The sequence below is a fragment of the Gopherus evgoodei genome, chromosome 3, assembly GCF_007399415.2.
Source record: "Gopherus evgoodei ecotype Sinaloan lineage chromosome 3, rGopEvg1_v1.p, whole genome shotgun sequence".
Lineage (NCBI taxonomy): Eukaryota > Metazoa > Chordata > Testudines > Testudinidae > Gopherus > Gopherus evgoodei.
In genome coordinates, this window is record NC_044324.1 from 111,619,179 (window position 1) to 111,641,769 (window position 22,591).

The 22,591-nt window shown below is 39.7% G+C and overlaps 1 protein-coding gene across 1 annotated transcript in view; it reads right to left on the minus strand.

Annotated features, from left to right (window-relative positions):
* Positions 1-22,591, minus strand: part of STX7 (syntaxin 7) — a 43,728-nt gene that overhangs the window by 19,391 nt on the left and 1,746 nt on the right. Inside the window, exon 2 of the mRNA XM_030556328.1 lies at positions 14,050-14,212. Within this exon, the coding sequence (XP_030412188.1) occupies positions 14,050-14,134 (85 nt within the window). The 5' untranslated portion in view covers positions 14,135-14,212. The remainder of the gene's footprint in view (positions 1-14,049; positions 14,213-22,591) is intronic.

Genomic DNA, 22,591 nt, shown 5'->3' on the forward strand with positions numbered 1-22,591 from the left:
TTGAAACATTTTAAAAAAACATTAGCAGTTGAGTGATTTTTAAAGATATTTTTAAGAGTCCTCAGTTAGTGAATCATTATATTGCGTTTATATGTTTAGCTTTAAATATATACATTCCAATATTCAGTATTGTTAAAGTGACTGATAGTTTTCTTTCTATCCTCATAATATAGAAAGTACTTAAATATTTTGGAAAAACCTGATTGTGCAAAGTTTTTTAAAAAAATATATAAAAATCAAAACTTGAACAACACACAAATAAGCTTTCAGAAACTTTGAAAGTGAATTTATATACTTGAATTTCTGTGTAGTTTAAACTACTGATATAAAAAAAGAACTTATGGTTTTAAAATTTAATCAAATTAAACAGAACAGACCTAGAGAAAGTTCTAAGAAAAAAATCCTGAATCAACAGCATAATTTGTGAACAAATGCCATCTGCTGGCAAGTCTGAGAGAGACAGCTTCTGGGGCCCAAGTCACATTAAATATCCCCTTGAGCACATGGTGTCCTAAGACATACCGACAAGGTTTACTGAAAATGAATGTAAACCTTTGAATAATGTGTTGAATAATGAACTACTAAGTTGAAATATACTGTACTAGAAATCCTCTTTATTGGTAGTTAACCACAATAGTTATTTCTGATGTCTATTTTTTGGGGTCCAATATACCTAATTATTAAGTAATTACTTTAAAGGTAAAATATAATTTAAATTTGTAACTCATGCAAATGACACTGAAATTAATCAAGATGTTGGTTGACTGGCTATTATAGACTAAATTTTACTAGGTACTAAACGTTCAAAGCAAACAAACTATTTCTGATATTCTACCTATAGAAAAAGCAGCAAAGTGTCCTGTGGCACCTTACAGACTAATAGACATTTGGGAGCATGGGCTTTCGTGGGTGAATGCATCCGACGAAGTGGGTATTCACCCACGAAAGCTCATGCTCCCAAACGTCTGTTAGTCTATGAGGAGCCACAGGACTCTTTGCTGCTTTTACAGATCCAGACTAACACGGCTACTCCTCTGATACTTGATACCTATAGAAAGATACCTTGGACATAAGAATCAAGGTGCTCGAACATTTACTGAGAATTCATCTCCAGAGTGAAACACTTCTGCATGTATTTTGGACACAAGTTTTTAAGCACTCTACATCTGTTTGACAGATGTAGGAAAGTTTACCAGTTTGGATGACCTTACTGCCATCTGGAGGATGAATTTTCTAACTGCAATAGACGATTGAAGCGAATGAAGGTTTAAGCAGAGGCCATCATATGTAAATTACTCTGAACAAAGTCTGCACTTTCACTATATTTAGTTTCAAATGCCAAAGGTACGATTTTCAAAGATATATGTTGTACTGTAGTTTTAAAGCTTCCTCCTGAACATTCTGGTGACTGGAAGGGAGATAGAGAACATGATGGGGGCAGGGGGAGGGAAAACTTAGTCCCTACAAAACAAGGGCTGTATGTAAAGAAAAATTCCAGCTTCTCAGATAGGCAATCAGACACCCCCCCACTTAGGGTCAAAATGGTTTGTTGCTCACAATTCGGAAAATAAACAAGACCATGCACTTTTTTTTTTTTTTAAATTCATATAGTCCATTATTGCAGTTCTGAAACTGATTGCTATCGTACACTTCAGGGGGATGTTTAAAAACCCTACCAGGCAACTGGTCAATAGTGTTACACTAAGTCAGAGAGGTAAACTTGTTCCAGCTTTATCTTTAGCTAGCAGGATTTTTTGTAAATTACAATACACATGAACCCTGGATGGGTCAGGAGATTGGTATAGGTTAGAAGTCTTTCTTGTAGTGTTCAGTCCAATGTTCATAAATACAGCCAGATGGTACCAGTGTGATCGTTTAGTGTGATACCTAAAGCGATCGAAATCCTTTATGACCACCTGCTAGCTATTTAGAAGCCTTTGGGAAGCAAGTTTAATTCAGTCTAGTTTCCAGTGGGCAGATCACAAAAGTAACAGTCACAAACAATACTTTGTTAGGCCTAACCATGTCCACTCCACACTTGCCTTTCAGTAAACAAATACCTTTCTCCCAAGAACCGTGTTTTGACACAGTAAAGCAGAAAGGTGCTCATGCAATGCGAAGACTTCATTTAAAAAAAATGAATTAACCTGAGACTAAAAGCCGAGGACTGAATGGACATAAAGACTCCAGAACAGGATTAGAGTACTTCGGTAAACAGTCTGGGAAAGATTTTATTACTACTGTCTTTATTACATAAGCTTTATGAAAAGAACACTTCAGTACCCAGAGCTGCCAATCCAGCAACAGGATATGAGAGCAGGGTGGGCATGGAAAAGCATGGAACCCCCAAGTACACATGCAGGAAAAAAACAAAGAGCAGGTACATTAATTTTAGGCCTACTATCTTGGCAGCATCCCAAGTCAGTCAATTTTAAAAACAAGACAAGCTTGAAAAATGTACATTCATTATAAAAAGTAAGTCACTACTCTGAGCTCAGCAAGGCGCTGTTTAGTGATGACAGGAAACAGGATAAACTTGTATGGATTACAGAATGCATTTTTCCTAGCAGCTGACAGAACACATGCAAAAAATTACCCAAGCCTCATCCTTTCCACCCCCAGACGTAAGTGCTGCATTAAGAAGAGCTAATACAATTTTAGCAGGTAGATTTCAGTTACTAGGCTAGAGATGCTGTGAAGAGAGAGTCTTGCAGCACAAAGCTACTGGCTGATTAAAGCTACTCTCCATTCAGTTACATCTTTAAAACTAGTTTGACTTGCTTAAAAGCATATATGGCCTGAAATGAGAATTGCAGAATTCAGTCTGGTTTTCTGCTTATAAATTGGGAGAAAGTCACCCCATAATTATGTGGCCAAATACTGGTTCTGCTGCAGTCAACAGGAGTTCCACCTCTGATGACCAAGGGGATCAGAATATGGCCCACAGAATTGGGATTTAGTCTAGCATTAAGTCTCACATCTCCTACACAAGGTAAGTGCCCATGGTAAGTGCTGCCCAGCTGGAGCCTGCACCCCAAACCCCAGCCCTGAGCCCCCTCCCAAAGCCACCACTCCGTACCCCCTCCTGCACCTCAACCCTCTGCCACAGGCTCAGCCAAGAGCCCCTCCCACACTCCAAACCCCTTGGCCCCAGCCCAAAGCCCACACCCCCTCCCCGTCCCAGCCTGATGAAAATGAGTGAGTGTGGGGGAGAGCGAGTGACAGAGGGAGGATGGAGTGAGTAGGGAGGAACCTCGGGGAAGAGGCAGGGTAAATCCTGGGTTACATGTAAATTGAAAAAAATGATCTTGTGCATAAAAAGGTTGGAGACCACTGAGTTAGAAGAACCTGAGAGTGAATCTAAATTTATGCCAGCTGCCAATGGCCCATCACCCAAATATCAGCTGGTTGTAAGAAAGTCTGGCTATACTGTTTCCTCCACCTCTGCCCCTTATGCCTTAGGCTGGCAATGGAGTGGAGTCAAATCATTATATTGTCTCTATGCCATCTGAGACTTTAGCACAGCTTTGCACATGGAAAGTGATGGGAAAACAGCCCAAAAACAGAATCTTTAAAAAGGCCCACAACATGCAAGTACATAAAAACAGTGTGAGACCTTATTTCTGAGCACCATATTTATGACACATAGCCCAGCTATGTTATAATTACAACTATGTTTCTGTAGCCAGATGATGACGCTCATGTGACATGGTTACTGAGTTCTGTGGGCACAACAGTAGTTTCTACTTTGATTTTTTTAAATCACCACTACGACATGGTTCTGAAAACTGGATCAACCACATTGCCTAACTGCACCTATCCTATAATGCCTCAATGGGGAGACAGTGCCTAGTGGACATGTACCCAAAGCAACACCGGCAGCAAACAGAGCAATGAACATTGAGATGTCACAGTGCACAAAGACCTGATCTGAAGGGGGAGGAGGGGAGGGGAGGGGAAGGGAAGGAGAAGGAGAGAATGTGTTGATATTACAAAACAGTGTTACGCCCAAGTTACAGGAAGATAGCCTTATTGTAGCCCAGGCCACTGGCAAGGATGACATGTGATTAGCTGTCACAGTTACTAGTTGAATATTAACCATGTGGAATAGGGACCCAAGCCATACTTAGAGTTAAGCATTTCAGTAACTGGTTCAAACTCAGTTAAAAATTAAAGTATGTAGACAGGGCACTGATGCAAGTCCAAGATTTGCCATTCTGAACACAGCAGGGGGCCAGTGAAATTAGTGTTCGAGATTTAAAATTGTCAATTTCAGTCACTTCTAGATCTTGAGCACAAGCAGATTAAGTAGAAACTGCGAAGTGTACTCATGTACACACATAGAATCATATGTGTACATACTATATTTTCCCTTTCATCTGCTTTAAGAAGGGTTTTCCCTAAGATAAATCAGCAGTATATAAAATGCCACTGCACACATCTTTCACAAATATTTAGACATTTTACTGGCACTGGTTGGGTAACAGTGTGTGGAAATACTTAACCTGTTCAACTGGCAATGAGAATTTGAATAAGTGGAATATCCAACTACAGATGAAGATGAAACCTAATAATTTAGGACGTCACTTGTGAGCAGTCTACTGAAAATACCGAATGCTTCTAAAGTGCCCCTCCCCACCTCCAAAATTAGGTTTATTTATTTGGATAGGGGGAGTGAGGGTGCTGGTTTGCATTATTTGTATCAGATACAAAACATTTTCCTACTATTCCCTAGACCTGAATATTTGATTAAATAGATAGATACAGAATATACACAAGTCTACTGGATTCGTTTATAACTCTCTTTTTAAACTGATATTTGGAGAAATTTACATATCCACAAAATTTAGTTAAACAGGGGATTGATCTAGTATAAATTCACTAAAGGATCTGAAAGCATCTCATACATACGTCAAAGATGACCTAAACTCAACCCTGCTTTGAGGTAGATTGGCATCATTTCTGTTTTTAAAGGTGGTGAAACTAAGGCACAGAGGTTAAACAATTGCTCAAGGTCACAGCATGTCTGTCAGAATTCAGATTTCCTCCTTTCCTCAGCTAGAATAGGCTGGTAGATACCACGTATCTCTTGAAGAAACTGGGGTTGAGGAATAGGAAGAACTTGAAGTGACAGAATAATAGTTATACTAGCACTGAGGGACAAAAACAAAAACAACCCCACCACTACCACACAATGGGGGAGGGGGGCACGGGGGAGGAGACATGGGGAGAAATTTTTTTTTTTTTCATACCTTACTACCCATGACCTTTCAATTATATCTTAATTCAGTATACTAGACGCTTTAAATAAAAGAAACTGGTGTAATCAGCAGAATAGTTTGAAATATTAATTTTATTATAGCTAAGGATTTACATTTAGGCAATTATTAAACTTTTCAACAATTAATAAGACTTTAAAGTGAATTGCCTTTAAAAACACCACTACACAGAATACAACTTTATTAATTCACAAAAAACTAGGACTTTCTGCACATCTATTAATATCTTTTATTTACCATTAGTATTTAGTACTTTTATAATTTAGTATATACAAAACAGTTAGACCTGAATGCTACAAGTGACAATGACATAAGGCAACTTCACCAAAGTAAGGGATGGTACAATCTCTAAATCAGTGGGCCAATGCAGTAGACCTGTACATTTAAGGTCTGTGACTGAGGAAAGACAATATTTCTAAATATCCCTGAAATGGAATTGGGCCCAGATCTCCTGTTCCAGTCCAGCTTCACCCTAGTTTGGTGTAATGTGGAGGGCGGGGCTGCCTCTGGGAGTTACACAGGAGAGAGAGTCCAAAGGCAAGGAGAGATCAGAAGACAAAGTCTGGAGTGAGAATGACAGAGTTCAGAAGAGCAGAGCTTCAAGGAAGTGATGCCCGTGATGGAGGGGGCAGAAAGAGTTCCCTGGTAAGCAGTCCCAGGGGAATGGAGTGTGGAGAGCAGAAGCTGAGGAACAATGGAGGGGGGAGCTCATGGATGCTCCCGGGTAGGAGCTGGAACCATATCTGGGAAGAAAATGGGGCAGAAAAGCATGCCAGCTAAAGGCTCTGGGACCAGAGATGCTGGAGTTGTACTGGAGTGCTGGACTGTGGTAAGAGACGTCCAAGCTGTTCTGGTGTGTACTGGACTGTCAGAATTTGAATGACTGAATGTAATGTTTGGTCTGTACTATGGAATTCTAGATTATGGTTGTGGGACTTTTGTAACAAATTAACCCTGAAAAGGGCTATTTATACTTGGAAAGCTAGTGTGGAGTTATTAAACTCCAGAACAAAAAGGGGACACTGAGACATGTGCAATGGTAATGCCATGGCCTGCTGCAGCACAGAAACCCAGGAAGGGGCCACCATATCACACACCTCAAGACTGTCAACTCAAATATGTAACAATGACTGTTAACGTCACTTGAGTCTAATTTCTGACCTGGACTCGTTCTGGGCCACCATAAAAAGTATAGGATAAGTTTTGACAGAGTCTGCAGAAGTGTCAGTAATAGAAGAATTGCAGCTACCAAGAAGATTTTATCTTCTCAAGTGTGACTTTGTAAAGATGCACTGGCCCTCACAGCCAGGCACTTTTGTAAGGTAAGGCCTGATGCCCCCAGAGGGCTGCACATACAAAAAAAAAAAAACACAACAGTTTGCAGGACAGAAACTGGCCCCTTTCCAGCTTTGTTCCAGAATGCCTCCAAATCCCATTCTACTTCCTGTTCTGTTGTGGTGGTGACTTCATAAAGGTTTGCTTTACTGATACAAGTACACGACAGACTTAGTTCATCAGGACTCTGGATTCTTGTTTTGCCTTGCTGCGGGATTTTTTTTGGGGGGGGGGGGTGGGAACAGTGAACCGTATGGTTCTGCTCAATCTCACTTGGCTTTGCTGGTCTGAAATGTTGCAAATGGACCTACATGAAGACAGGCTGACTTTACATCTCCCTATAAATATTCAGGAGCAGGCCATGGTGGTTTTTCAAAGGACCACAACTTTGGGCACTAGGTCTTGGCAGCTGGGACATAAACACTCCCCTCATCCCCACCTCTTCTTTAGGGTGTAGAAGGATTACCTATTTTTGTTATGAAATATCAGTCAACTCCATTTCACCATACACGCAGAAACTCACAGAAACATATTTCTATCAATAATCAAAATTTACAGCTAGGCTAAAAAGATATACTTAAGAACAGAGTTAGATTTAAAGATATTTACTTTATATACATTTGACATGTGATGTTGACAATTGGTGTTTTAAGGGTTATAAAGCTTTAATTTTTTGAATCTTGTCATCTACAATCACTAAATAATTACCATCTGACCACCTCATAATTTCCTGAAACTGGAATTTTTTTTAAAGTGAAAATAGGTGTAAAAATAGACAATGATTCATCAAAATTACAAATAAATCAAAGTTCAGTTTTGCCAAGCCTAGTTATGGGATGCTTAAGGTAGGGCCCAAGGGCAATGCTCAGCACTGGCCTATGAATTAGAATCAGCTCTCCCTCAGCAAAGGTGGACAGGGCTGATCTGCAGAGCTTCCCAGGCACTTATGAGACTTGGTGGTGTTCTCCAAGTAGTAGCATAACCAGGTTTTTTTGAGCAAATAAAGGCCCTGGAAGAACTTGGGCTCTCAAGAGATTTCGTTTAAGTGAGTCAGTTATGTATTTTAGAGAGGCTCTGGATTTGAGCCTTTGGCAGTGGTGGGAGGGCTGCAAGGACCCAGGATAGGCACTATATCTTCTTCTTCCTTTAATGCTACTGTACGAGGACAAGCTGCCCTGCAGAATTTTCCTCTTTAGGTTGGTCTCTTTACATTTATTTGCTCAATCCATAAAATTAGAAACCATTTGGCCAAAATTCTAGATGACTGTCTGCTCTCATTGGTGCCCTTAATATTGACAGGTGATATTGTGGCTCCATGTATATCACCTCAACAATTTCCAAACCCAAAAGGGCTCAGTTTACAAGTAACAGATGCTTTTCGCTGACTTGAGGGGCAAAGGTAAGCTTGTACGGCTGAAAAGTCACAGGATTTTTTCTTCTTTCGGGCATCACCACCACTAATAAGGAGTTATGTAGGTCAAATTAGGACCTCATTTACACATATGAAATTATGCCTTTTGTGAATGAGATTGCACACATGCACTGGAATTTATGTTTGTGATGCACATGATGGAATAGAATTCTCAGATCACTACCACAATACCACAGACCAAACACTTAAGAAATAGCAGGAATAAAAAACAGCAGAGGTACACTGTTGCCACTAATGTGAACAGATGGATGTTTTTTCTTGTGTGAATTCAAAGTCTTGTTACATACAGAAGTGTCATTTTTACACAGACTTTTCAGAGCAGAACCACACTTTAAGAACAGTATGTAAAAAAATTGTCACAGAAAAGCCTGGCTTTTCTCTAAGCCTAATTTTAAATACAGTTGTACAAAACTATAGATAAGATGGTGACAAGAGACAAGAAACTGTTTTTGTACCGGCTTAGACTTCAAAACATCCGTGAACTCAAGTATCTCTCATATACATATTTGTATTCCCCTCACCTAAGAGCAATTCTGCCTATATAAAATTGGAGATGTCCATGTGATATCATTGACCTTATTTAGAAGATGGTCAAAGTTGTTTCATAAGAAGCAATCACCACACCATTTTAAAACAATTAAAAGACATCATAAGTTTCCCATCTTCCAAGAATCAACCTTTGTACCTTTACACTTGCCAGGACTGAAGTCACATGGCAAATATAGTCCTGATTCATCTCATTTTAATAACACTTAGCAAAAAATCTTATCTCCCAGCACACATGGAATATAATTAAAATATCCGACAGACTTGACTTCTCAGAACAATATCGACCTTCAGGTATGTGCAATACGTACTGATGGCTGTATTGCCTCAAAATCAACAGTAAATGACTGAGGTAGGAGAACTTCTCCTTACGGGAAAAAAATTCAGTAATGCTCGTGAGATGTCAAGGACTGACAGTCTCCTTTTTTCCTTTTACCCAAGCGAGGATTATACCTGTCTGATTTTAATCACTTTATAGTATCCAAAAAGCATATGCTCCCCCAGCTATGTTTCCTTTTGTAATGTATGCAACAAGGTCAAATACTGTATCAGTCACCTTGTGAGTACTGAACAAATTTAGTTGCAAAGTCAAGTCAATAAGAACCATATGATTCATAATCAGCTATGGGTCAGAAGCCTGACAGTCTTTTTTTTCCATTTAAAAATACTATGTGAATGGTAAATTTGAGGTTACACACACAAGAATCAGGAAGTTAAAGTTAGAGCTTCCAACCAACTCCAGCTCAGCCACACCACACATTTTCTATTATTTTATAGTGGTACACAGGGCTTTGCCCTGCACTTCCAAGCTTTGGGCAGTATGTTATTGCCCTTCCCCTAAATCAAACCAGAAGGCTGAAGACTTAAGCCTGGCCTACACTGAAAAATTACATTGGCATAGTTGTCTCTCTCAAGGATGTGAAACATCCACATCCGAGAGATGTAGCTAACCTAACCCTCAGTGTAGCCAGCATTAGGTTGATGGAACAATTCTTACATCGACCTAGCTACTGCCTCTTGGGGAGATGGATTAACTACAGTGATATGAAGACCCTTCCCTGTGCTGTAGTGTCTACACTGAAGTGCTAGAGCAGCATACCTGCAGTGCTGCAGCTGTGCCATTGTAGTAATTTAAATGTTCACTAAGTCTGTCTCCTGGTTTCCCCATGTTGCAGGGGGGAGGGGGGTGTCCGGGGTACCCTGTGCCAATCCTATACATGATACAGTTTACCTCTCCCAGCACATCAATGTTGCTACACTAACCAAAGCTTTTCAGTTGGGTGATGGCAGCTCTACTCCCATTCTACTCTGCCCTGCCCTCTCTCACAAGAGGTTGAAATAACCACCTCCCAATGGAGGCTGCAGTCCTTTCTAAGCGTTTACCACCATGCAAGTTAGGTCACAGTCTGGCCCTATGGTATTAGTGCTAATATTTTATAAAAAGACACTACATTCTATTAGTTGTCACACACAAGAACACATCACTTAAGTTTAAACACAATATTTTAAAATAAAATGAAATAGTATACTTATAAAAAAAATAAACTTTATTTAATGTCCGAAATGGTAGGTGCTTTACAGACATGTAAGAAGAATGGTCTAAAAGAGCTTGCAACTTAAATTAACAAAGTGGGGAAAAGGGACATGGGTAGTACAATGAGGAAGGGATGCTACACAGAACATTTTAAAAAGCTTTTCCCCTTTTGTGCATGCATGTGTGCACGCATGTACATACACACCAGTTTGTTTTTTCAATCAGGGCATATTTAGTAAGTGTCCATCTAGTTGCAGCCCAGTTACAACATTTTTCTATAATACTGTATAGATCTGGAAGAGTTACAGTTGCTGTGAGAGGCAACACTATCAATTTGCATACAACTCCCTTATTTCGAACCCAAGAAATCAGAAGGATTATATGGTACAGGGTTTGCTAATGAATATAAAACCTTTCTGCTCTACATCATTTGTTCATAACTAGCTATGTCGGTAGTTATCTACAAATAATAATGATTTTTAGGTAACTAATGCAGAGAGGCCAAGAGGTAAGCAAGAATGCAGACTGCATTACTTCCTCAAGCCTAGAGGTGGTTGCTGCAGGAGATGGGCAACGCACAGTGGTGTCTCAGGGTGGGTGACGGCTGTCACTGCTGTTGGCTATGATTACCAGTTCTGTGCTCAGATGGAAGACTGGAGAACCCTGCACTGTCAATCCAACACGTGGCAGTAGCACTAATTTGTTAACATATGAGGTATTCTGTAAAAAAAAAAAAAAAAAGTACTACGTATGTGACTTTTCTGCTTCTACACAGACACACTCCCTCCCTCATAAGGCTTGGATATTTATTTTTTAAACCTAAATTTTTAAAAAACTAATTTTCCTAGGGTTTTTGTTTGTTTGTTTTGTTGGTTAGGTTCCTTGGGGGGGGGGGGGAGCCCACGGGCACGCTGGAGAGTCCAGAAATGAAATGGAAGCTTTTTTCAGTCCCCATTTGAAGAGATGGGGGTGTTATTTCTCTAACAAAAAACATCTCTGATTTTCTCTCGTTCTCACATTTGTCAAAAATTTGACTTCAACAAATAAAGAACCAAGTGACTTTTAAACAGACTCTTTCAGTTGCTCACGTTTCAGTTTCTTGTGGTGTCATAATCCCCTTATTTCCTTAGTCCATCATAAAGAGTTCTCAACAGACATACTTCTAGTGTAACAAAATGACCTTAGTGAAAATAAATACAAAATTAGAAAGACTCAAGCCCTTGTATGTGATAAAGCAGCAGAGAGGCACAGAATTTTTGCATATCTTGTTTTTGTGATTTATAATTCAGTTCTATACAAAAAAAATTATCCCCTCCCTTTCAGTTACAATAGTTACACAAATAACACTCTCCAAGTATTGAATTTTCCACAACTAAATAGTGCCAAAACCTCCCCTTCTAGCCCCCAAAATAAGTCTATATGCACCCACACACAATGCATTCAGGCTTGTTCCCTATTCTGTCTCCGGTTCCCTATCTATCCCAATACCCCAACATTTAGCTGAGGATAGTTTTGTAAAATGGTTCTCTAAATATGAGGCAAGGTGTTATACAGAACAACAATATGATTTTTGTTGCCCTCCAAACATATGCAACAAGGAATGAATAAGATAGAGCTCATCTTTTCATAAGCAAAGAAGTCAATAAGAAAAACTTAAAGCAACAGGGAATATTTTCTAACTTTGTATTCTGAATGGATTTCAGTCCAGATTCACTAAAGCGGTCATTCAATTAGCATGTAATTGAGCATATGTGATCTCTGAAGCCGCTGGTGTTTTAAAATGGCTGTTCCTTTAGTAAACACTGATTAATTTCAAATATCTTGATGCTCTGGTTTATTGTTAGGCCAGTAAGCTCAAACCACGTGTAAGTCCTTAGCTATGTGATTCACATAACTCTTTGAAAAAAAGAGTAGGGACAAATCTCAACGCACACATAAACAAGTGTCAGAAACAAAAATCACCCTTCTATTCAGAACTGAACCCTAACTACCATCCTAACTCATGGTGAGTAGTATATGTAGCCCCACTGAGATCGAGGTAAAATTCTGGCTTTACTGAAGTTAATGATTAAACTCCCATTGACTTTACAATGAGTCGAGACACTTGGTGAAATCCTGGCCCCAGTGAAGAGCTATTCAGTGTGAAGAGGAGCAGCAGAACCTGGTCCTATGCATTTTCAGAAATATCTTGCCTATACAATTATTTGCATCAGATTGAACTATTATTCTCCCTACACAGTGACAACTTCCCTCAATAGAACACTGAGGGAAGTTATGTGCTGGTATGGAAGAACAAACGGATTCCTCACAGCTACTTCCACACAGATAGTTACTCCAGCAACAAAGTGGTTGTCACTTTTATTGTTTTATCACCCTCTTGGTGGGCACCAAGAATTTTAACTTACCATCAAGTCCCTAGTTACAAGGCTAACCAAGGAAGCCAGGGCTTCATTTCTCTCACATCCTTTGCCCCCTATGTAGGACACAATTCCCTGAAGTCACAATGGGAACCATAGGTGTATAGCACCTCAGGAAACAAACGTATCAAGCACTTTTATTTAGGTGGCTAAGTATATCCATAGGCAACTATATTTGCAAGTTTTGGTCATAGTGTTAGTGCTTTAATTTCAACCATCAGCAGCTTCACCAAGAGGGCTACTCTACAATAATATTTTCTGCTTTACTGAGGCTCAGAAGTGTTGGTTGCTGTATGTGAGGAAGCACCTGAAAAACTGCTTGAGTTATTTACGGGAGTAAATTAAAACATGTTTTACAGATCTGTGGTTTGAAAACAAAAGGAAGAATTTAACTTTCTTCCTTTTTCTCTCTTTTGAAAAAACAAAACTAGTCACCCGTATTAGATCATTGTCTGTATTACAAGTTCACTTGTTACTGACATTACTGTTACAACCGTTCAAGAGTCTGTGAGCTAGAAACTGTTTCTAGGGGTTTATTTTATTCTGTTATAAAAATGTGCTCCAAGCTAAAGCCTAACATACAGAGTTTCATCTTGGGAATGGCTGTCCCTCCATGGAACAAAAATAAATAATAAAACGCAAGTTAGAGGAGAGGAAAGATATAGAATTCTATATTTTAATTAGTAACTCAAAGGGCTACATTCACATAATTTTATGTTTAATATAAACTAGGCTCTTTACAAAGAAAAAAAAGCAAGGACAGAGGTGCTGATGATTTAGAGTTTTGTAATGGTATTAGAGAGTGGATGAAAAAGATCATTCCCCCTTGCTCTGCCACTTTTAGGTTGCCTGACACTCCAGAATGGCTAAAAGGTGATGAACTACATGAAATGAGTTGGTAATCCTAGTGAGCAGTGGTGCTTATCACAAAAGCCACCATCACAAGCTGGTACTTTTGTTGATGGTCTCTTTCCCGAGACGAAAACGAAAACAGCAAACTCTTATTGAGTCAATATCAAGAGTTAGTGCATAAAGGCATTTTTAAAAGCATGATACCCCACCCCCCACATGGCATGTGTGGTTTAATACCACTAGAAGAGGAGTCAGTTTCTGTATTTGGATTAAAAAAAATTAGAGTACCTTTTAAATAGCATGCCCTCAACTTTTAAAACACGTAGCATCGTTCTTTTCCCCTGATGATACTTATAGGGATCTTTCAGGAAGGGAGAAACAACATACAATGAATTGACAAAAACAAAGTGCTGTCAGATGTATGAAGTATGCAAGCTAAACAAACAAACCCCCCCATGAATAAAAATGCCAATAATTTATTATCGTAATTTAAAAAGTATTATGTGCAAGCACAGGAGGTACAAAGTTACACAGAAATGTGATTCTCTAACTGATAGCATTCCTTTAACATCAACACAATTTTGTTGCATAGCTACAGGTATGGAAGTATTTTCAATAGGTTAGATTAAAAGAACATGTATTAATTCAACTTACTGCATTGGGTGATCTTCTGGATATTAGAACTTATATGTTGAGCTAGCTGGGTAGGATCCCCAACAATGCCTGTACTGTACGACATGGCTGAATAGACTGTCCACTAAGAAGACCAAAGGTGTGAGAAGGTCAATCAGACAACAATTTCATCAAGTGAAGGCACCTACAAATAAAAAGAAAGCAGTTATACACTGGTAATTCTGAAAGTCCATAATGCATTTTATCAGCTTAGAGCACACAGAGACTGAAATAACTCCAGCAAGATGAAACTCCACCAAACAATCCTGTTTGGCCTTTACCAAACAAGTCTGTTTTGAAACAGGCATTTTAGAAAATGCTTTCTCAAACTAAAGTAAGGATGTGAAGCCATTTCAGAGCTTGTTACAATAATAAAATGCAACTGATTAACATATATGAGGTAGGCCTGAGATTTTGTGACTATGACTACCAATTAGATCAGACTAGATGATCACAATGGTCGTATCTGGGCTTGGAATCTATGAATCAGCAAATCACAGAAACAGCTTCCTAGGAGAACAATTGGGCCAAAGATGTTAAGCTTAATATAAAGATTTTTTCTACCCATACAAATAAGGAAACTCACATAAATGATTGAAAAAACAGAAACTCTATCCAGAGAAACTACGTTGTTCATTTTCTTGTATATTTAGAAATTCAAGAAATATTTACTTTACTCTTTGTGAAAACTGAAGTCTCTGTTGCAACTTTAACTATCGTCTTATGACTACTTTTCCATAACATGCACATTAAGGGGATGACCAATAGGACCTATTAGTTTTTTAGCCTTTTCTGAAGCGATCCTAACCCTTGTAGTCTTCTCTGTAATCTGATTTTCCTTGTAGTGCTCTGACAGAGCATTCTACTCTGTGTAAATGACACCAATTCTCAATATTAGGGAAGTTTTTGTGCAACCTAAGGATACTACTTGAATTTTTAGTTACAATAATTCTGAAAAAGTATCTCATCCAAACAAGCCTTACATGAATCTTTTACAAGACGATGGTCGCTATATTGTGTAAACAAACAAAATCTTCTACAAGTGTAAACTGCTTCCCCTAGTGGCACAATCGTAAATACCCGATAACCTAGGTGACTGTACAGTGACTTGTACGATGGGGTCCTAATTCCTGTTGGAGCCCTTAAAGCATAACTGAAGCTACATTCAGAGAAGCAGTATATAGAGAAGAGGTCCCCAAACTGTGAGGTGCGCTGCCTGGGTGGGTGGGGGAGAACAGAGGTATGTTTGGGGTGGGTAATGGCCCCGAGCTCTGCTCCTATCTCCACCCCACCCCACAACATACTTCTACACCTCCCAGTTTGGGGACCTCAAGGAAATACTCAACAGTTCAGTTTATAAGACTACAAATACCGGTGAATTTTTCATTAGTGCAAAGTAGGCTACTGAATGATAGCCTAACGCATTTCTCACGGTACATATACAATTCTCTATTTTAAGAGCTTTTGGTCTAAGTTTTTAGAAGTGGGTGCCCAACTGGAGACATCTTTAAAAGATCTGATTTTCAATAAGTGGTGGTCCCGCTCATACTTGGAGAGCAATGTCAGATGCTAGGAAGAACAGCTAATGAAAGTTTCTTCATCTTTACTCAATTTTGTAAGCAAGCAAGAGAAGCCTGATTACAGTAGTATAAATAAAGGGTACAAGTCATCACAATGTGAGAACAGGTTAAATGGTTATTTTATTAAAATGCACTTTTCATACAGACTGGCTCCCCATACACTTTACATAAATCAAGAGATTAGCAGCGAAGGCAAGGAAGAAAAGCTAGCTTTTCAATCAAGATCTGAAATGAAACCACAAATAAATGAGGTGGCAATACACAGGAATGACATCTCAGCTAGGCATGTGTGACTGAGAAGATTCTCACACCAACAACACTTAGATTATGTAAGCTATTTGGGACAGGCACCATCTTTTTGGTGAGTTTACACAGTGCCTAGTTTGCTTTAGCCAGTCAGCTGAAACTGACAACTTTCAGAGGGGCCATTCAAAAAAACCCACAAAACTATCTTCTCTCAGTCAATATCCCAAAGGAGCACAAGCCAGAATCTGCAAGGTCTGATGAGAATGGAAACTTTATGGCCTGTGCTTTAGTTTCTAACAAAATTAAGACAAGGCCCGAGAGCAAATGAGGCTGCTGGACTATAATTAAAACACATTCTACAAACACACCCAATTCCAATTCTCAGAGCTTGTGACTGATAAACAAGGAGGACAATAAAGACAGAAAAAGCCAAAGCCACAACCACCACCTCTGAGTGCGTCTCCATTCAGTACCATCTCAACTTTTTAATTTGGAATTGCTCAAGCCTGCTTGCGAACACAATGTGTAAAATCCTGGCTTCACGGAAGTCAATGGGAATTTTGCTATTGACCTTGATGCCAGGAGTTCACCCGCTAACACAGAGGTGAGCAAACTACGGCCTGCAGGCCACATCCAGCCCGTGGGACCCTCCTGCCCAGCCCCATAACACCTGGCCCAGGAGGCTCGCCCCCAGCCCCTCCCCTGCTGTTCCCCTTCCCCCGCAGCCTCAGCTCACTGCGCAGCCGGTGCAATACTGTGGGCGACTGGGCAGTGCAGCTGCAGAGCCGCTGCCTGACTCAGTGCCCCAGACAGCACGGTAAGAGGGCAGAGGAGTTCAGAGTGGTGGGCAGGGGTGTGGGTGTGGATGGCGGCGGTGCAGTCTGAGGGCAGGGAACAGGGGTGGTTGAATGGAGGCAGGGGTCCTGGGAGAGAAAAAAAGTCAGGAAAGGTGGTAGGGTGGGACAGGATGGTGAGGAGCAGGCAGGGGTTCCAGGGCAGTAAGGGAGAAGAGGTGATTGGATGTGGCAGGGGTCCCGGGGGCAGTCAGTAAAAAAAGCAGGGTTGGATGGGGTGCCAGGGGGCAGTGAGGGAGCAGAGGGTGGTGGATGGGGCAGGAGTCCCAGGGGGGCCATTAGGGGACAGAGACCGGTGTGTGTGTGTGTGTCAGGGGCCAGGCCACATGTGGCTGTTTGAAGAGCCACAGCCTCTCCAATAGGCCCTCCATTCAATTTTGGAAACCCGATGCAGCCCTCAGGCCAAGAAGTTTCCCCATCCCACACTAACAAGAACTCAAGAAATGTATACCAAGTTGAAGTCTTTTACCTTACCACTCTAATATCACAATAGCAATACTCAGATACTTCATCTCTACAGCAGACACCCTTTCACTTTCTATCTACCATCATCCACAATACTCCCACCCCCTACAAAAATCTCTCTCACACACACTTCTTAAGTACAACTTCAGCAAGATCAAGATAAAACTAAGTATGTTTTGAATGTGTTGCCTGCATAACTTTAAGCGAATATGCTGTATATTGTTCTTTGAGAAGGCAAGGTTGGAGAAGGGCATTTTCCATTCAAACCAGAATATTGCAATGTTTGCAATAGTCCTTAGTTTCCCTGAGATAGATCTCTCTCAGATGCTAACCCCAGACTGAAGAACTGTCTCCTCTGCCTTCCAGTCTTATCTTTGGGATACATATTTTCATACAGTTATCCCTGTACTGAGTTCAATAACTTGTTTTACTACAGCATACCTTTCTGGATGGCACCCAGTTTTGATTTGAAGACATCAAGAGATGGAAACTACCACTTCCCTTGGTAGTTTGTTGCAATGGTTAATCACTCTCCCTTTTAAAAACATGCACCTTATTTCTAACATGAATTTATCTGGCTTCAGCTTCCAGCCATTGGTTCTTGTTAGGACTTACATGCTAAAAATTGCCTTGTGCCTGGACTTCCTTTCCTTACATGGCACAGGACTCCACATTTAATAGAAAATATCCACATTTGAAAGCTCACTATGACAGGCACTGATGTGAGAAGCACAGAGCAATTTAGATTTCAGCTTTGACAACAAAAATATTTCCCCCCAAAAGCAATCAGTTTCAATTATTTAGTCTCATGTCTTGTTTTCGTGGTTTGCTACTTTGGATTATATAGCAGAGGGATCTTTCTTCTTGAAAACTAGCTTATGTATGACATAATCAGAACTATTTACCAAGGCCTTTACAGTTTAAGTGACATTTAGGCCCTGACCTTGCAAAAAAATTTATCCACATACAATTTAAACATACAAGCAGTCACCGAATTCAGTGGAAATACTCACATGCTTAAAAGTTAAGCACCCTGAGCCTTGCAGGATCAGTTTTACTCAGTAAGTAGCTTCAGAGAAATCAGTGGGACTCCTTGCTGAGTAAGGTACTATTCAGTGTAAAGGTGGTAGAATCAGCTCCACTCCAAGCAATTTTGGGGTTGTCTTTACATTTTGAAAATAGTCAAATTACAAGAGAAAGAGATACACACTTTTGACCATTTTTCAAAGAAATGTCATTTTTAAGTTTAACTGGAAAAAGTATTTTGCTTCACTTTCTTCAAATTTTCTAAAATAGTCCTCATTGTCAGTAACCATTAATATTTTTTGAACAAGTGCACAAAAAATTTACACAAAATTTGGCTCAAAAATGGAACTTGTTGCAATAAGTTGTCAGCCTCCAGGGTTGGCCCAGAGTCTCCCGAATCGGCATCAATCTCCCAGTGACTACTGAAAGCAATCTAGGAGATTTTAATAGGATATTTTAAGAAAATGACATTACATTGTGTTTGGGGGGGGGGAGGAGGGAATATCTCTCGGAATAGCTTCAGTCAGAGCTGACAACCCTCTGTTGCAACCTTAGCTGTAGAAAGACTACTATCTTGCTATACTCATGGTAATTCAACAAAGCATTACTCAATACTCCTCATTCATACAGGTTTCACCATTGTCTGTATAATATTTTGATATATTAAAATAAAAGGCAATTGAGATGTTCTTGAATCTAACCAACAGTGACATCCATGCCAGCCCAGCACCTGTTACTGCCTTTAGTGGTCAGTTTGGAATAGGTAAATATTTTGTTGTTATTTTTTTAAAAGAACACAGATTTTTGTTAGGAGGAGCTTAAATACCACAAAAGCTTATGCTGAAATAAATATGTTAGCCTCTAAGGTGCCACAAGCACTCCTGTTCTTCTTAAATAAAAAGTAAGTGAAGCGATGAGAGCAGTATGTTACACTGAACTAAAAACATTCCCTAGGTCTAGGAATGAGTCAGACATATCCTCACAATTGACTGCTAATATTTAGCAATAAGCAGTTATGAGTAAACATTTAACCTTATTAGAGTTCAGTATTTTTTTCCAGTGGGGGAGGGAGGGGAGTACTCAACCCAGTGTTGATATGTAAACAAAATTGTTATTTTTCCCTTTAAAAATTAAAAACCAAATCCCTTTTATGATCAGCTTTTGAATACAGAAGTGTTATCAGAAGACACCGGTGTGGTGCTCTGTTGTCCAATGTTGATAACAGTCGGATGCGCACATGTGTGTTCCCCGGCTCTGCAGATTGCTGACACAGCAGACTCCGAGAGAACCCCCAATGACCTGGCCAGATTTATTGCTAAACGAAGCAGTCTCTAGCTCCCCGGATCCGATGTCTACAGTTCTGATAGTACATACGTGCTCCCTGACAACGGACCACCTCACTCAGTGGCAGGATTTACCACTACTCCCCAGGCCAGAAAAAGACATCCATTCAGGGATGCATTCTTACACACATCACTCCTGACACACAGGGGCACAACCCCTCTACTCTTAAGGCGCTGCCTCTGACGAAACAACTCTACCATACTACCCTCCTGCCCTTGTCTTTAGGATGGGTCAGCCTGTTCCTGTTATCTGTGGGGAATGTGCTAGTACCGGAGTGTTCTGGTACCATCCTCACACGTGTTTCCATACCTAAAAGGTACTGAGCACTAGTTATGTGTTCTGAGACATTTGAGAAGAAACTAAGTTTTAAAGACACTGAAAACTTCACTTTTCCCCATTATTATTGCAGCATGAGAGCAAAGTGAATAAAATAAGTCAGCCTGCTGCCATTTTAGTGAAATAAATTGACCCAGTTATCAAGTTTAAATGGTAGCAGAGTTTGCAATGTTTTTATTTCCTTTCAATTCAAATTTAAAAACATATATCCTATTGTGTATTTTAAAAGGTCTCAAGGATCAAGACATCCAGGTACTTCAATTTAAAGTTCATAAGATATACTAGATATAATAGAAAAAAAATGAACCTCTTAACGTCAACACCCAGGTGAATGTATGAAGATTTAAAAAGCTAAACTGGCTTGTTATCAGATTGTGCAATAGGTTAATTGATTTAGCAGGTGTCTTCTCCAGAATTAAATCAGGATAGAACTGGAATCAGTCACACTGGTTATGTAATATTTATTAAGCACCGGTGATTCATAACAAAAAATAAATACTGCCCTTACTATTATTTTCTCCCCCCACCCTTCCTTCCCACTTTTCCCTTCTTTTGAAGTCATACTGAATGGAGGAGACATTAACTGTGTCCCACACAAACAATTGAGTCTTTAGGATAGATTTGAACAAAACGAAATTGACTGGAGGCCTGGCTAAATAGAATCAGGAGTTCAGAGAGAGAGAGAGAGAGAGAGAGAGAGCGCGCCATGAGCTGTGGAAAGAAGGTGCAAAAATGGAAGAAGAAATGAGAGCCAGTAAAGCTGGTATAGTTTGAAGACAAAGAAAGGGTGGAGGAAAATATGATGTACTAAGAAACTTCAGTTTATCTTGCAGTATCAATTTCTTATCTGTACTCATTTGAGGCAGATAATGTCCTGTACATATTTGTACATGTAGCATAGTTGGCCCTGATCACAATTAGGGCCTCTAGGAAATACTACACTAAAATATCATAAGCTCTGTTTCTAAGAGCTCCTCCTCAGATTAAAGTTAGTTCTGCTAACATGTAAAACCCCACCTGTCCTCAATGTAAGTCACAGAAGTAATGTTCATTGGAAATAGCTAAATATGAAAAACATGAGGCAAACAATATTTTATGAAGGATATGGTTTCCATTTTGTGCATTTGGGGGAAGCCTCACTAAATTGTTTCAGAATAACTTACTTTCAGTTTTAGTTTAGGGTATTTATGATTTGATTATTTTTACTAGCAGCATTTGTTTATATAATACCAGGCTCAGACACTTTGTTCTCCTTCAACAACTAATGCAATTGTGAACCATATGTCCAGAAATACATAAACTAATCCTTGTCCAGAAATACACTGCAGTTCAATTGGGCAGTGTGTTGACTATTTTGCACTGTTTGTACACTTATCCTAGCGATCTTGCCATGTATGAATCTATCCATTTAGTGAACATTTGCGCTGATGTTTTCCCATTTAAAAAAAACAAAACAAAACAAAAAACAACTTTGATTTTACTTATTGGCATTTCAGAGTGGACAATAAAACCAGACACAGCAAGATAATTTTTGTTCCTAGATACTGCCAATATTTTGTTCTCATACTGTAGCAAAGAGGTAAACAATTTTTTCAACAAAGGTCACATTGGCATCATGACAGCAGCCTACAGATGCACCTAATTTGAACAGAAACTTAAGTAAAATAAAGTAACACCATTCCCATTAAATTATAATTAGGGCTCCATATTTGGCATGAAGGTCACAGAAGCCACGGATCTGTGACTTTCTGCGACCTCCGGGCCTTCTGCAGCCACCAACATGGCTGACCCTAGGGTCCCCCAGGGCCTGCTGCTTAGGTGGCTCTGGGGACAGCCACACCAGTTGCTGCTGGAGCAGCTTTGCAGCTAGTCGCTGGGGCAGCCCCAAAGACAGCCATACTGGCCGCTGCTGGAGTATCCCTGGGGCCAGCCGCACCAGCCACTGCTCAGGCAGTCCCCAGGACCAAGCGAGCAGAAGCCAGTGCAGCTGACTTCCTTTCCTCCCCAAGATTTAATCAGGTGTATTTATAATGTAAGTCATGGACAGGTCACAGGCCATGATTTTTTGTTTATTGTCCATGACCTGTCCATGACTTTAGTAAAAGTACTTGCAACTAAATCGTAACCTTAATATTTCCATCTGCATTAATATGCTTTATTCAGATACAGCCCAGGACTGAAAACAGGACTAATGCATGTAGGGAATTAGGTACTAACAAGGACCACTGGATATCATCTGTATTAAAATTCACCAAAAATTGTGCTAATTGTACAGCACCTAGAACAACTGGGCCCTGATGGGACCTCTGGAAATTATTACAATATAAATAAAGTACAAGTCACCAGAAAATTGTCCTAAATAAGCCATTTAAATAAAATATGACACTAGCTTCTTCAAGAGGAAACTTTATAAACTTTGGGGCAAATAACCCTAAGTAACAGAAGAGCAAAACCATTACTTTGAAAAGATAGTATTAAGGAGAGTGTATACCCTCAGCACACTTTAAGACTCTATTCACAGAATTTAATCTATTTAGCTTAATAAAGAGTAGGTTAAGGGGTGACCTGGTTACAGTCTGTAAGTACCTACATGAGGAAACAAGTATTTAATGATGGGCTGTTTAGTCAAAAAAAAAAAAAAAACAACAACAAAAAAACCACACCCACACACCA